Source organism: Anabrus simplex, chromosome 2 (assembly GCF_040414725.1).
Source record: "Anabrus simplex isolate iqAnaSimp1 chromosome 2, ASM4041472v1, whole genome shotgun sequence".
Classification (NCBI taxonomy): Eukaryota; Metazoa; Arthropoda; class Insecta; order Orthoptera; family Tettigoniidae; genus Anabrus; species Anabrus simplex.
Genome location: NC_090266.1, coordinates 1,223,774,780 through 1,223,792,490, shown reverse-complemented (window position 1 = coordinate 1,223,792,490; position 17,711 = coordinate 1,223,774,780). Strand labels below are relative to the sequence as shown.

The window sequence follows — 17,711 nt, the reverse complement described above, 5'->3', positions numbered from 1 at the left end:
TGGAGTGACTCGTACCAATTTCGCACAGACACCTGTCCTGAATTCTGATCCTGAATAGAGCCCTTAGCCTGCAGTCTCCTTCCCCTTAGATCATTTGACCACCTGTCTTCTACAACTCCCCCTTTCCTTTCCCTCCCTCTTGTACACCTACTGTAACCTGTACATTGTTTGAGGGAGTCCTATCTTCCTTCCTGTCTTCTGTGAGAATCCTAATTATCTCCCTCAAACTCTCCAAGTCCTCTCTCATACCCCTCTTCTGTTTATAATATTGATAGTATTGATAGGGTGGAAATCCTTTCTTATCTGTACATGTGTAGTCTGTCAATATGGAAATGAAACTCATAAATCAAGATCATGTGTGGAATACCGTGAGTCTACGCTACTTTTGGTTTAGTCAACAAGCCTCCTCGATTCAGGATTGTGCATTAGAAGTGGTCCTTTGGTCAGTAACACTATTTTTATATTAGTTTTTGGGCCGGATCCACTGATTGTTTTAAATTCTTATCCCTCCATCCATTATTTATGACATTTTTTATTTTAGTCAGTGGATGATTTTGAGCTTTTAATTTGTCGTTACATTTTGTACCATTAGGGGCCTATGACCTAGATGTTAGGCCCCTTTAAACAACAATCATCATCATCATCATCATCACGAACTACAGTGAGTTTCTCTCATCAGTTGGCCATCTTATCTACCTCCCATTACACAGTGCAGCGACAGCATGAGAATGCCCGCACTTTGCAGTTCAGGTCCGTGCTTAGAACGTGTATTAAGTGTGATCTGTCGCCCCACCTGTTCTCAAGTTGTGAAGTGTTACCTTGGGGTATAGTTCTCATAATGCCTCCACATGTGTATGTGGTACAGGAAATAAACCCATGGCATAAGCTCATTGAGGGCATTGGCCTACCAAGATGACTGGCCCAGCAACATGGCCTGCCGATATTGGAGTGTCACGAGGTCAGCGTGACAATACTCTCAGTCATATTGCTTGTCTCTTGTAACTGAATTTGCTGACAGCTCCTCAGTTGGTCTCACAAGGCTGAGTGAATCCTGTTCCAGCTCCACTCCTTGGACTGGCCAGCAACTGAACCTGTTGTCTCCAGGTAAGAGACAGGCATCCTACCCCTTCACCCCGACTAAAGAATATAAATTATAAACTTTGATAAAGAACTGCAATCATAAATAAGATTCTTTGCGGATAATGTTATACTGTATAGAGTAGTAAATGAGTTGCAAGATTGTGAACAACTGCAGGGGGACCCAGACAATGTTGTGAGATGGACAGCAGACAATGGTGTAATCAGGTTGTTAGTTTCACCAAGAGAAAAAGTCCTCTGAGTTTTAATTACTTTGTTGATGGGATCACTGCAAGTACCTACGTGATAATATAAGGAAAGATCTTCATTGGGTAATCACATTAATGAGGTCGCAAATAAAGGTTTCAGATCTCTTCACATTGTTATGAGAGTATTTACGGGTTGTAGTCAGAATGTAATGGAGGGGGTGTTTAAGTCTCTGGTAAAAGTCCAGTTAGAGTATGGTTCCAGTGTATGGGACCCACATCAGGATTATTTGGTACGAGAAATGGAAAAGATCCAAAGGAAAGCAGCACAATTTGTTCTTGGTGATTTCTGACAAAAGAGTAGCATTACAAAAATGTTGCAAGGTTTGGGCTGGAAATACTTGAGAGAAAGGAGATGAGTTGCTCGACTAAGTGGTGTGTACCTTCCTGTTGAAATCAATATGTCTATCATAAGAGGCATGTTTCGAACTGTTTGTGGAAAGATGGCGTGGAATGACAGTAGACGAATAAGCTTGAGTGGTGTCTAATACTAGGAAAGATCACAATGTGAAGATAAAGTTTGAATTCATTTTTTTGCTTTACGTCGCACCGACACAGATATCAGATATGTCTCAAGTAACTAATCTCATTTTGTTCCGCATTGAAGATACAATAAGTAAAATTCTTTCAAGAATAAATTTACTGTGTCCACCTATTCAATACAATTATATTTTGTAGTGATTAAATCCTACATGAATTATAAACACTAGTTAGGAACATGTTTCGCCCTAGTTTTGGGCATCTTCAGCCTAATACTAATCTTAAGGTCAAGTCTTAAATTGATTAAACATTGGAACTTGATACTAAATACAATGGTCTTATGCTACAAAATATAATTGTATTGAATAGGTGGACACAGTAATTTTATTCTTGAAAGAATTTCACTTACAAATATGTCTTACGGTGACGATGGGATAGGAAAGGCCTGGGAATTGGAAGGAGGCGGCCGTGGCCTTAATTAAGGTTGCCTGGTGTGTAAATGGGAAACCACGGAAAACCATCTTCAGGGTTGCTGACAGTGGGGCTCGAACCCACTATCTCCTGATTACTGGATACTGGCCGCACTTAAGCGACTGCAGCTATCGAGCTCGGTAAGTTGGAATTCAGCAGGACAAATTAGAGCAAATATTCATTTATATCACAAGGAATTGGAATAATTTATCAAGGGAAATGTTCGATAAATTTCCAAGTTCCTTGAAAACGTTTGAAAAAAGCTAGGCAAACAATTGATAGAGCGCTAGTATTATTATTATTATTATTATTATTATTATTATTATTATTATTATTATTATTATTATTATTATTATTATTGTTCACTCCTTATACAGGAAATTAAGCCAGACCTTATGGTCAGAATCCTTACAACTTTACTGTTATTCACTTCCTGTAATTAGGACATATGTTTAATAGTATGTTATATATTGTCCCCGTTTCTACCATCAAGGTAACTTGCCCCAGACTAGTCAGCCGATCCCAGGCATGCTCAGTCCGAAATATGATAAAAATAATGCCCTAAAATACATCCAACCTGGATCATGATGGGAACATATAACTAAATACGGACACGGTGAGGTCAATTAAAACTACAAATAAAGCAAGGCGAAGCATGATGTCAGTTTTTGGAGGAAAATCTGTTTATTAAAAATAAACAAGATAAATATTTAATAACAATAGCAAAGTATCAAATAATCAGATTTACATGACTCAGATTGGTTTTTTTCTTTCTTTAGCTTGATAAAGTCCATCTTGAGAATCAGAATATATTACAAATTTACAGTGTATGCCGACACACATACTTAACATATCAAATCAAACCCTGAAGTTTTTTAAATTTATTTTAACACATGGGCTTGCGTGCTCGCACCACGCTCCTGGCTTTACTTTTTGTTAACACCTTTAACTGTAGATGAGTATGTTCTCCATTTCTGCACACTTAACATTACAGTGGGGTCCCTAACCTTAAGAAAAGATGTGATCTAATGCGCAGAAGAGGTGGGGGGAACCAACCTAACTGTACGATATATAACACGCTGAGTGGTAAAACATCCTACGACCGAGCTCGATAGCTGCAGTCGCTTAAGTGCGGCCAGTATCCAGTAGTCGGGAGATAGTAGGTTCGAACCCCACTGTCGGCAGCCCTGAAAATGGTTTTCCGTGGTTTCCCATTTTCACACCAGGCAAATGCTGGGGCTGTACCTTAATTAAGGCCACGGCCGCTTCCTTCCCACTCCTAGCCCTTTCCTGTCCCATCGTTGCCGTAAGACCTATCTGTGTCGGTGCGACGTAAAACAAGTTGCAAAAAACATCCTACGCACAAAATATACCTCTCGAGCCATGAACAATCTCATGAGCATAACAAATAATGCGGATAGGAGCCACACAAAACAAACATGTAAATGGCAATATATACATTCCAGAAACAAAAACATGATGTCATATTTTCCAGGGCTCACTAAGAAAAGCATGCGGCATTCACGCAACACGCATCCACTCAAAGCCTCAACGAAAATAAAATGAAACATAATTACACGTTAATCAACACTTCCTATACAACACAGGTTCCTGAAAAATAATTACCAGACACAAAATCAATAAAAAAAAGACAGAGTAGGCTTTACCTTTCAACACCTATTTCAACATTCTAACCTGGAAGACATGACCTGACACAGAATCTTCCTCAGCGCGGTTATACCGTAAAAGAAAATCCGGAAGAAACGTCGCAATATAAATCTCTCGTCAAATGCCACAACCGTAGAGACATGGACAGAAACAATAAAATCATGAAGTATAGGCCGCTCAAATAAAACTCTCCTCGGTAGACAAACATATCACCCCCGCCAACACACGGCGGAATGACTCAAAGTGGAATTCCATGTCTCCCAAAATAAAGCAGCAAATAACAAAACCACAGGGTCCAAACCTTTACACACGCTGCTCAGCAGTCTACCCGAGGCAAGTCACACAATCAAGAAAATGCAGGCCTTTCAGATGAGGAACGCGTCCTCTTACTCAAAATCACACAAATAATATCTTACGTCCTAAAGGTGCGTAAAACTAAGAAATATGAAGGACGTCGTCTTACATTGCTCGCCTGAAAGAAACAAGACACAAATAAAGCACTTGCGCACAAAATAAACCTGAATAATAAAGTGGCCAACTCTGTAATAAATATGATGAACTGAAACTAAGAAATTGCCACATTGACAATCGATCGTGTCTGAACCTCGGAAAGTTATTGAAATATCTCAATCCAACCTCGCGAGAAACTCGCATTGATAATAATAATAAATCTTAAATACACTTTACATAAATTTTATTCTAATATTCGAAACTCGAAATACGAAACTGCGTTCGTGGAACTCGTGAACCAATAAATAATTTACCACCTAGGTATATAAAATAGTTGTGAAGATGGATCCACACTCCACCGTCTTACTCACTCTCATTCACACACCATGCAATAAATCCCAGAAAACGTGACGGCATGTTTCTGTACACTTTGAGCTCCCATTAATAACACTTTAATCTAGTCCTTCCTGACATTAATTTGAATCCTTATATACAATTACAATTAAGCCCCAAGACATACACAGCATCTCAAACACCAAAACAAACAAATCAAAATATATGAGGCTAAAATAAGAAACGGACTCGTAAAGAAATGACTCTAACCACTCAGCTAAATAAATCAGAATAAAATGTAAGAAAGCAAGGTGCAACATCATGCAAACGGTCCACATTTATGTTACAATTTATATTTACATTGACAAGCTTCCTATCATTTACTTTAAAGTACCAAACAAAGCACATCTACAGAAATTAAATATCAAATTAACCTATCCCCTTTTGCAACATTAAACACGTTCACACTCACATAATTACATTCAAACTCTGTACTCATCTGTTATGTTGACTTGTGGCCGCTCGTCCTTAGGAGACAGCCGACCCCATCTTGCTTTTTAGCCCGCCATATCAATGATAATGCTGCCTTCAGAAAAGACTTGGATCAGTCCTTTGGTCTCCATCAAGGGGTAGAAAGGTGATGTCGTATTTTCCGTTGCTGCTTCTGCTTCTGGATGTCGTCTAAAACATCCCCTCGTTCACAATGTAGAAACTAGGTCAAGATCAACCGGCCAGTTACTAGAATACTACAGCCGGGGGTAAATTCCACCGACCGTGAAACCAGTTCCCCTTCGCTCGCGGAACCGCTTCTCATATCTACTCCCATAACTAGGTCAAATATTTCGCATATTATAAACGGCTGAACTGAAAATGGTAAAGTTTATGCCCTCGGAAAATGATTTACACAGGCAGGCTACTATGCACTTTGAAATGATTAAATGGAACTGTTCTCTCCCTTTGGTAATCGTAAGTTAAATGCCATTCTCCCGGTATTAGGAAACTTGAGTATATCAAATGTAGACTGAGCGTCTTCCAACAAAATCTTACGAGTCCCCACACGATCACTCGCGTAAATACAAAACTTCTTCTTACGATGTTACCTACGCAGAATCTCGCCGAATAATAGGGTAACTAACTGACGCGATCATAGGTTTTATTAACTCATCCTCGAAGATGCCGTCGAATCCTCGATTGGGGCCACATCTCCCCTAGACCAATGCCTCGCTATATCGACGGTGGCTCTATCGTTTCATTGGCTCGACGCATCGCGTACCTGACGCTTACTTCAAACATTTCTTATAAGCAACCCTAGCCTCTCGCCCGGGCATCCGAAATGTTGTCTGTTGGAATTCTATTGTTCTCTTGTTCGGCTTTGTGTGCGTCATGTCGAAATTCCACCTTCGAAACTTGGCTGGTGAGCAAACAAATCCGAGCTCCAAGCTCCCTGCAGTAATTGCGACATGTGCTGCTGAATGTAGATGTTTCCTGCCAGTTTCTAGCACTTAATAAAAATGGAATATTCTCTGTACATCCAAATAAATGACTGATTAATTAAATGAGCACTTCAATAAGGGCTCAATATGGACACCAAATACTGCGCTGACACATACTGCAAATATGACACAATATTCCACTGACATTTCTTTCATTTGATTTTTTTATTTTTGCCCGAAACTTTACTAGCACTTATTGTGGAATTATGGTTCTATCTTGGATTATGTAATTATGGTATATTGTGCTTTATTGAGAACTGTGTGAGTCATTGAGTACAGTATATCCTTTATATGACTGTATTGTACTATGCTGATATACTGACAATTTTATAAGGTCTAAATTTATCCCCTTCTTATGGTGCTCGCTGTTTATTGCCCTTTTTTTCCCTGAAAATTTTCATGTTTATTTACGTAATGATTTTATTTTTCCATCCTTAATGTTTCAGTGGTTCCATATTAGGTGGTACCTTTGCTGTCCTCTGCTTCATGTTCAATCATAGCGAGGTAAGAATCTAAGATGATTAGTGTTGGGATCCTTTTTATGTTGTTTACGTTTATGAAAATTGATAATATCAGTAGATAAATGAGATAATACAAAATCCAGAAAATCCAAGTTATAAGTCAATGTATATGTAGAAGCCAAAGCACTGAGCCCAAGGTCACGCGCAAGTGAAAACACCAGCCAAGTCTATTGTAGCGCATAAGCAGTACTCGTAAGTTCAACTACCAGATGACATAGGAAAAAAAAGAGGCATAGCGATCAGAATAAATTCCAAGGTGTCAGCAGAATAGCGCAGAGATTATTTTCAGGACCTTTACCCAGGAGGTATACCGTGGTAAGTACATAAAAGAAAAAAAGGAGAGGGGAAGCAGGGATAGCAAAAGCTGGCCAAACAACAAGGTTTAAATCACAAAATGTATTACAAGACTACCAGATGGGAACATTTTTACAATCAAGAACACCTTTGATAAATATGAAACAAAAATAACAATAATTACAACATTTAGGTGCGTAAGCAAGAATTTGAAACTTTGCATGGAACTCCACAAGGGAAAGTAGATTTTGAGATAGTAACAAAATCTTCTAAGTTGTGTTGGTAATAGAAAAAGAATTTATAAGGACGATGATAGAGACTATGAGTAGACCTAATTATGACCCTGTTAACAAAACATATGTACATCTGCGGAAACACATTATGGAATAACTGGAAATAGCTTATCTTATGGATAATACCAAAGGGATCTAACAACAATATTTTTACATTAAAAGAGAGAAAGCACCATAATTACACACCATGTGAGAAAAAGTTAACAAAGAGTATAGGCCACTATTACAATTAAGAACGACGTAAAATTTGTGAAAATAGAAAGGAGGTCAACGGAACAGAAAAAGAAATACGCAAGAAGAGGGAAAAGAATGCAGGATTAAAGGGAATGGCGAGAGCGAGAGAGGGTAAAAATCAGGCTGCAGTGTCTATTTCCGTATTAATAAAATCGCGCACACATAGGGCGTAGACAAAGTTCTGTGTCAGTGGTTGAGTTCGCCAAAGCACAAGTCCTTTTACACAAGATTCTGATCAAGTCTGTAGGATTTGAGGTTATTTAACAAGCGACATGAAGTGTCCAGAATGGACCAAAATTTAAAAAAAATAAGTATGCTAAGGCCTGAAGGGCTAAGGAGTGAAGAAAATTGAAAATATTAAGACAAGTCTGCTCACCCTGCACAAAGATGAGTTCCTGCTCCCACTGCTTTACATGCACAATGAACACCTGAGTTATATAGTGGAGCGAAGCATAGTCTGGAATATACGAGAAACAGGCGAGGAAGGCGAGACAGCACACAGTCGCTGGTGAGGCAAGTGAGCAGACGGAGCACAGTAAGTCCAGGAGGAATGTCTGCGGCAGCACGATGGCGAAGTATGCAGAAGGTAAGATGTAAGATGGACTTAGTAGCCATGATTTAGGGAGCACGTAACATTAGGCAATTTCTACACAAAGAATGAGTGTCCATAAGGTGTGATTTTGTCCCCAAGGAGTTCGAGAGCCCTGTTCACTCTTATGCTAAATAAAGTTATAGGTATAAGGCAAAAAGCTACAAAGCTACAAAAAAAAGTTAAAGATTAAAACATGAAATTCTAGGTGTAAGGCCCATCCCTGAAGATAATAGGCAACTTGATGTTTTTGGAGTGTTCAGATCTGGAAAGAGTGGCACAGATGCTGAATCGGAATTATATGATGAGATAATCAACTATGTGGGAAACTATACGGAGGAACGTGATTGTAGCGGGTGATCTTAATTTGCCAAATGTAATGCGAATGGCAGGAAGCATAAATGGCAAATGGGAAATAAGTTAATCTAGGAAGGACAACTGAATCGGAAAGTGATGGAACCAGCTAGAGGGAAGAATATTCTGGATGTAGTGCTGGTAAAACCCGATGAGCTCTATAGAGAAATTGAAGTTACAGATTGTATTAGTGATCATGAAACTGTTTTTCTCAGAGTTAAAAATAAATGTGGTAGGGAGGAAGGCCGTAAAAGTGGCTGTACCATATGGCTGATAAGACGGGCATGAGCGAGTTTTTAAAGAGTAATTGCGACGCTCTCCAAGAAACCATACCTTAAGTCGCGCATCAGAATTTTATGCTACGAAGGGAAGAGGGGGGAAATTTCAATTTTTAGAGCTGAACACCACCTGTTAGGCTGATCCTTTCACTATGCGATGATAGCGGTGACAATGATGTCACCATATGCGAAATTCTAAAACATAACCTCGGAAACATGCTGTACAGTCTAACAAAACCATACTTTAAATCGCAAAAGGAATTTAAGATTGGCGACCAAAGGTATGGTTTCTTCAGTGAAGTTCCTGCATTGTCTTCTTGTACCAAAATATGTCATAACCAGCTTGAGCATCAAGATAATGTATCGTTACAATTATAGACTTCATTTACTAGGCTGCATATTTTATAATGGGTAATTTTAACTAAAGTATTAACATTAGTGTTACCGTGGTTTGGTGGATCAGCAGAGGTGAAAGAAGGTGCCGGGGTGAATGTGTCTAACTACTTGTCAAGAAAGAATTAAATTGAAATGGAAGGTTATATTTTCGAAAAGCAACAAGTTAACCGATTCTCACTTAGTGAGATAACAATTACATAGCAAATTAAAAACAAGACTAGAAAAATCCAAGACTTCAAATCCTTAACACACTTGGGCTACCAGTCCCTAGTTTTACAGTCTTTGAGCTTCCAGATCAAACTTTACAGAGGAGCATAAATTTACAAAAGGGCAGAAATCTCCTAATACCTGGAGCACTTGCTCCCTAATTTACAATATCAAGCCTCCTAGAGGCACTTTTACAATACTTGAAAAGAGCAGACACGCTCTCAGCTTTTCCAGCCTAGTCAAGGCAACACCAAAAATGTCTTACTCTTTCTGGCCTTCCATGGCCCAGCTTACAAATTGAAACAGGGGTATCTCGTACCCAACCTACAGGGCCTTCGAGTAAAAGAAATAACAGTTAAATAAATGGCCCAAGCAAAAAGGAAGGAGGCGGATACTTACACTCCTCTATGTAGCTTCCTAAAACCTAACGGGCACAAGGCCGATGAAACAGGGGCTATTACCAAACTATGGAGGTGACCCGTATAAGAAAGAAATTTTAAAACATTAAGGAAGAGAAGAAAATCAGTTACCAAAACATAGCCACCTCAAACCAAAATGAAGGGGAGCTCGAGAGGGTAAATCACTCTCACTTCCCGAATTACAGTTACAGATTTAATTAAGTTTTTACATAAGCTGGCAGAAAATTACATGTTTAGAAAGATAGGTTACACGGTAAAGGTTTCGGACCTTTCTCGTGGGTTAAACTGCTGAGCTAGCAAGAAATAAAGATGTTAAATGGCCATTACCTTGCTGAAGACCTGCTGCCTGATGAAAGAGATGCCTCCCGCCTCCTGCTTCACATCCACACACTTAGATAGACCTTGATCAAATGGCCAAGAGACGTAAAAATCCGCAGTTTATAAACCTTCGGGGAAAGTTCGAGACTTTTCATGAGATCTTGTTACTCGTAATTTTTCAAACCTGATTGGCATCGTTGTTCAAACATCGTCCTTTGTATAATTGTTTCATGTGCTGTTTTCATATTTACGTTTTGCATATATGATCGGGAAGTTAAGGGGAACGCGCTAACTATACGCTGCCTGGCTGCTAACGCAGCCCGGTTGGTTCACGTCTGCTGCTTCGCTCCTCCCTACCTCTCTGCCACACCCTGATACTCCCGCGCCACTTCTAATTTTACGACTATTTATTTGTTCAATTTTGGCGTTTTAACTCGCGCTGGGCACATGCAGTTTTCACCTTAGCATTCTACTGCCTCTCACGAATATTCTTACCAAATTTCAACTGAATCAGGTTGTAACACATGTATGTGTTCCCTCGTAAGTAAACAACAGATAGGGAATCTGTCACCTGGGCGGCTGTCGTAAATGCAGATCAGTGGTGACTGATGTGTTGATTAAAAAGAAAATTATTTCTTAAAGCTTAATACAAACAGGATAAATTATATTTTTAATTCAGGTGAGAATTACACAGGTTTGTGGACAGTATTAAATATTACAACATGACAAGAAGAGAGGTGAATTGCTTAATCAATGTCTTCTTCACCACTCTCAGTCCATTAGAAACTTTCTTCAGCTTGCCCAGTTATTTGTAAGGTCGCTGGAGCCTCCCTGGCTCATTTTGGTTTTGGCTGGGGTTTAAATCCGGATGCCCTTCCTGAAGCCACGCGATTCTTGAGATGAAAATGTCGACCCAGGATCGACCAGGATTTGAACCTCAGCCTTTTGGGTGGGATGCCAGCAGCTAAGCCATTGAGCTAATCATGCCCCCACCACTCTCAGTCCACTGAGGGGCAGCAACTTCCAAAATACAGTCTCTGTAATTAACAATGCAGAGTTTGCAACATCAACATGTCTTTGATACCCCTAGTGCCACAAAACTGCAGCAACCTACCACTCCTGCACCAGTTTCGCATTGGCAGTACCATGAACAAACAACAGGGATTATACTGAATCCAAGCATTATATTCTTGAAGGACAAATGTTGTCCTGTAAAAGGGGGGTGCCATAAGGACAGAGTATAATCAGTACAGGGTTATGTATTTAAAAAAAAAGTTATTTGTTGAATGTCCCACTAACTACAGTTTTCGGAGACGCCAAGGTGCCGGAATTTAGTCCCGCAGGAATTCTTTTACGTGCCAGTAAATCTGCCAACACGAGGCTTAAGTATTTGAGCACCTTCAAATACTACCGGACTGAGCCAGGATCGAACCTACCAAGTTGTGGTCAGCAGGCCAGCGCCTCAACCGTCTAAGCCACTCAGCCCGGCTATTAAAAAAAAAAACCAACCATTGTGTTCATGAAGAAGTAGTACAAGAAGATAATGAGGAAAGATAAGATGAAAAATGCTTCAGTTGATGGCACTGATGACAATGTTGAATTCCACAAAGAATTTGGAAATCATTCCCTGAATGCCTACCATGAGTCCTTGTACAGAGATGTCATCCAGATGATACTTGCCCCTGTAGTTTGGAATGGTTAGCTGGTAGGTATGACTAGCATCAGTTTCTGGTGGCTGACAGATGTGAGACTCAAAGCATACTGTAGGGTCTCAACCCATGCATGCTTGCTGCCAGGTTCAAAGGCTACCGTATCGATACGCCCGGTACTACCATCATATGATATAAATTTCGTGGTGATCTGTATTGACAGTTGTTATACTCAATAGGGTGAAATGGGTCCACCTATTCAATACAAAGGCGTATGATAAATATGACTTTATTTTCATAATAGTCATTTGTATTATCATTACAACATTAACATTATAGTATTAGTTTTGACCAACTTGGGCCATCATCGGCTACACATATTTGAAAATTGGCACAATAAAACATTCAAATACACAAAAACATTTAAAAAGTTAAGAGAACCATTAAAATAAGTCTGTAGTGAAAAACTGGATGATGACACCAATGTTCATCCGTCGCTTTAGTAGTTTGTAGCAGAAATATATTGGATAACAAGACACTATGTTGTAAAGTACAGTCTTAATCTTGCTTAGCATTGTGGTGAAATATACACTTGACAAACTCTTGAAACTTACAAGGGAAGGACGCGTTCTGGGGAATCACTGATCTTACGTAAATTTAGCCCATACGTTCAATGAGCCAGGAAAAACAGAATGGCCAAAATACTTCCTTCGGAAATTAATTTGCGTGACATGCAGAAAGCAGTAAATTTCATATGTTTGAATTGGTGCACTCGGCCATGCCAGTACTCCACCTCATGCTGGGTTCACTCATCAAGAGGCTGCTACACCATGTCCTACCCACAATTTGCACTGTCCAACAGCTGATTTGAGGCCACACTGATATATGCTTATAGTCGTCGTTTGGGACAAGTGGTTGTTTGTATAATGGTAATCGGTATAGGTAAAGTTATTGTTGCGTTGGAAGAAAAATATGGAACATGTGATATTAAGCCTCTCAATTTTCAAGAAAATAATGTGCTGGACGCTAATGTTGGTATGTTGATGATTTCTTTACATGTTGGTTTGCATCTATTTCAAAGCTTGTATTTAACTCTCCTTTTTTTTTGTTTTTTTTTGTTTTTGCTACCGTATTTGCTTTACGTCACACCGACACAGATAGGTCTTATGGCGATGATGAGACAGGAAAGGTCTAGGAATGAGAAGTGGCCATGGCCGTGGCCTTAATTAAGGTATAGTCCCAGCATTTGCCTGGTGTGAAAATGGGAAACCACGGAAAACCCATCTTCAAGGCTGCCGACAGTGGGGTTCAAACCCACTATCTCCCGCATGCGAGCTCACAGCTGCACGCTCCTGACCTCGCGGCCAACTTGCCCGGTTATTTAACTTTTTACTTACTGCTGAAGCTGCCTCAAAAATAATGACGTTTCCGTAGACAGCATGTTGTGTCTCACTTTTGCCTCAAATGTCATGTCACGTGATCCTGAAGCAAATGATTCTGATGATGAATATTTGGTGGAAGGTGATGGCCAACCAGGAAAAGCTAAAGACGAACGTATAGATATTGACTGTTCAATATTGGAGAAGTTGTAAATGGAGCCCGCTTTCGTTTTCTTCGGTGAAACAAAGTTCCACCGTGTCAAATGCAAAAAGAGGTTTACATTTTTGCAGAAAGCATGTTAAGAACAGTAGGATGCACTGCAACAAATTGAGGGCAAAAGCACATCCTGTTGGAAAAAAAAAAAAAATTGTTTTTGCCCATCAAAATATTTAAATAATAATTCATGATGTGACCATCCAGCAGTGGGCTATGCAAGTTGCTCATGAAGAACAACGGGCGGGGTTTAAAGCATACCATACATGGGTACGTAACTTTAAGGAGCACAATGGTATTACGTAGGGGCTGGTTTAGAGGTCTCACTTCCACAAGGTCAGGCCATTCGAGAGGGCAGTTATTTAATAAATTGGACTTAACATGATATTGATGGTTTCCACTATTTTGAGTCGCACAACGCTCTACCTGGCTTTTGCTCTCTCTTATACTATGTCCACTAACGTCTGTTACCCTCTAGACTATATGAACATTTGACTCGTTGAACATAGATTGTTCTTACATTTTAATTTGTGACTTTGTCCTCATTTTAGAGTGACATACAAAACATTTAGACAGAGAGGTGTTCAACCTTGCCACAACCTTGAAATGTTTTAGATTCATCATGTCTCACTTGGTTTTAATATATTCTTTCTCATTGGTTTCAGTGATACTCATTCAACATCAATTAATGTAGCTTTTAATGTTTTTTTCACTGAAGATGGCTCAAAATGAGCCAAAACATGTTTGATTAAAAATGTATTGAACAGGACATAATGAAAACTTTTTCTTTGTAAAGTGAAAACTGTCAATATGGAATGATACTAATATACCGTCTGGTAAAGTTGCGCTCATTCTGGTTTCCTTTTCTGGACGTAAATCTATACAAAGTGAATATACCGTACAGCTGATGATGATCCCTCCTGGTGCCACAGCTTACTGTCAACCACTAGATGTATATGGGTTTAGAATATGGAAAGGCTTTGTACGTAGATTATCTGACACTAAACAATTATTGAATTTGGATATCACTCTGGCGCAGAGAAACACCATCTCGAAAATTCATTCTCTGACATACCATCCAAGTGTCGGCTCCTCGTTTGCGTCCCATGTGGCAGTACGACTGGCACCAAAGCCAGTACTTGTCCAAAAACCCGGGAGCCTTTGAGCATCGTGTGCAATATTGTTTTGATAGCGGTGACTTAAAATGTTCCACTTACCCTTATCCTCGCTTCATTAGGTGCGGTTGGTGTAGAACCTCTTTGTGCTTTCAATATTTCTACTATGAGAATCATTGTTGCAGAAGCTATAAGGAGTAACTTGCATTCGGGTGTAACGTCCCTTGTTATGCTGATTAACCTTGATATTCACTGTAACGATCTTATTCTGTTGCCTTTATTGACCCACAACCAATGCAGAAATTAAATTATTTCTCTTAATGCCGCTACAACATTTTTGCGAGTTGCTGTGCAATTACTAACAGAATAAAGAAGACCAGTGGCGCTGTCCCTCGAAGAGTGAACCCGGCACATGCCGCAGTCCTTGCTTAGCCAAGCGCTCCAATTCAGACATGCAAAATTTAACGCTTTATGTAGATCGCATAAGTTAATTTCTGAAAGAAATGTTTTGGGCTTCGTCTTATCCTTGCATCATATAACGTGTGTGCATAATTTACATAATATCTGTGATTCCCTGGTATGCACCGTTCCCTTGTTAGTTGAGGGGGACATCTATAGATTGTTACTGTAAGAAGTAGTGGCCCAGAAGATGTTAAGTCTGTCAGTATGGATTGGATGTATCCAGAATAAATGTCTGGAAAGAGTAAAAGTCTTTTTATACAACATATTTCTGCCACACAATACTATGCGACAGGTGAACATTGATTATTTTAACCATGTTGGTTCAATCTTGTCCGTATTGACTTATACTCATTTTCTATGAAACACTTTTCCGCCTTGTCAATACTTTACATTTTATTATAATTATCTACCGTACGTTTCAAGATCTACTGCTCTTTTCTTCAGCGGAGAGAAGTTTCAAGAAGAGAGCAGATTTGGTATTTTAGTACAGGCATCGTCAATCGAGAGCGAAATGTCTTTGGAGCCAGTTTGCTCCCCGCTCTCGAGGAAGGAGAGCAGCTTTGCGAGCAAGTAGGGGAAATGCATGACATAGTATGTACTGAAAGCCAGTGGCGCAAGTACAGTACGGCCATGATATGTAACCCGCCTGACTGCTGCTCCCACACCCCTTCCGAGCGGAGCAAGTAACACCCGGCTCCCTAGAGCAACTACGAGATGATGTCTGTTTTAGTATATAATGAATAACTTAATAGGTATTATTCATTTTATGATTTAAAAATTAATCTATTTTTGAAGTTTTTACTAAATGACATAGTAAGTGTAGGTGAATAGTTTAGACACAAATATGTTAACAATTTCAAGATTTGTGTATAATTTGTTTTGTTAATGACTGCTGGCATCATATTGGGGAGACAACATAAAATCCTTGCTTATGCGGATGATATTGTTCTTATTGGCCGCAATGAATTAGAAATTACAGTTATTTGTAGAACTAGAGGAAAGGCAGCAAAAATTGGGTTACAGGTAAATGATAAAAAGACACATTACATGGTTGTACAGAGACCGAATCATGAGGAGGTTGACAGATTGCCTTTGAAGATAGGGAAATATATATTTAAAAGAGTAGAGGAGTTCACATTCCTTGATGTATTAATTAATGAGCAAAATCGAAGGCAACAGGAACACCAAGCTGGAATTAAGAATGTAAATAAGGTATTTTACTCTATGAGCCATATATTAGGCTCCAAGTTTTTAACAAGGAATGCAAAAATGATTATCTGCAGTACAGTCATTCGACCAGTACTTCTGTATGGTTCCAGACATGGAGTATAACCAAGAAAGAGCAGCAGCAGTTGCAAGTCTTTGAGAATAAAGTTTGTAGAAGAATATTTGGCCCATGGTTCGATCCTATCTCTCAGAGCTGGCAGAAAAGATCTAATTATGAGATTTACACCCTCTCTCAACAACACACTGTAGTGGGTGTGATAGAATCCAACAGACTGCACTGGGCTGGACATGTACTGAGGATACAGGATAACAGGAAAGGACCTTCAGGAAGACCCCGAAGCACCTGGAAGAAGGAAATCAACAAGGTATGTTGGACCCTCCAGATTGATAACTGGGAAGAGCGGGATCAAGATCAAAAAGGATGGAAGAGGATTGCGAGATCGGCATGGGAACTTCATGTCCCTCAGAAGCCTACGGAGTGAGTGAGTTGATGACTGTATTGTACAAGGATTTTGTTTGATGTTTTTGCACCACTGAAGAAGAGAGCAGTAGCTCTCGAAACATGTACGGTAGATAATTATAATAAAATGTAAACTACTGACAAGGCGGAAAAGTGTTTAATAGGGTGAACCTTGTTCAAGTTATTTACTACAGACTTATTGTAATGTGTTCCCTTTCCTTTTATATGTTTTTATGTATTTCAATGTTTTATTGTGCCAATTTTCAAATATGTGTAGCTGATGATGACTCAAGTTGGTCGAAGCTAGTACTATAATGTTAATGTTGTCACTGAGCGAACGGATGTAGTCAACGCAAGCATATGATTCGCGCTTACTGGGAATTCCTCGTTCATGGGAAACAATTGCAAGCCCCAATCCCTAGCACGAAGAAGGTTCAACGGGTTGCCCTGTCCTTTCGGACTAGGAGGAAACGCTGATTTCCTTCAGTGAGGCGCACGTGCGGCCGAGAACATCTAAGAGCATCACAGACCTTTTATTGCTCAATCTCGTGCGGCTAGAAGCCGCCTGTCCCTCTAAGAAGATGTGTTGTCGCCGGTAGCACGAATGGATACTGGACGCGACTATTTAGCAGGCTAGAGTCTCCTTCGTTATCGGAATTAACCAGACAAGTCACTCCACCAACTAAGAACGGCCATGCACCACCACCCACCGAATCAAGAAAGAACTCTCAATCTGTCAATCCTTCCGGTGTCCGGGCCTGGTGAGGTTTCCCTTGTTGAATCAAATTAAGCCGCAGGCTCCACTCCTGGTGGTGCCCTTCCGTCAGTTCCTTTAAGTTTCAGCTTTGCAACCATACTTCCCCCGGAACCCAAAAGCTTTGGTTTCCCGGAAGCTGCCAGTCGAGTCTTCAGAGGAACTTCAGCGGATCGCTAGCTGGCATCGTTTATGGTTAGAACTCAACATTAAATCCCGAAACTAATTCTGATTCCCCCTCCGCAAAATCAAAAGGCGGTCAGTTAGTTTCAGCTAAACACGATGAAAATCATTCTAACATAAGGCGAAA

The 17,711-nt window shown here is 39.8% G+C and overlaps 1 protein-coding gene across 2 annotated transcripts in view; it reads left to right on the top strand.

Moving 5' to 3' along the window:
- Positions 1–17,711, top strand: part of LOC136864820 (protein C-mannosyl-transferase DPY19L1) — a 573,453-nt gene that overhangs the window by 84,215 nt on the left and 471,527 nt on the right. For both annotated transcript variants that reach the window (XM_067142260.2, XM_067142261.2), the window contains exon 5: positions 6,685–6,742. In XM_067142260.2, coding sequence (XP_066998361.2) covers positions 6,685–6,742 — 58 coding nt within the window. The remainder of the gene's footprint in view (positions 1–6,684; positions 6,743–17,711) is intronic.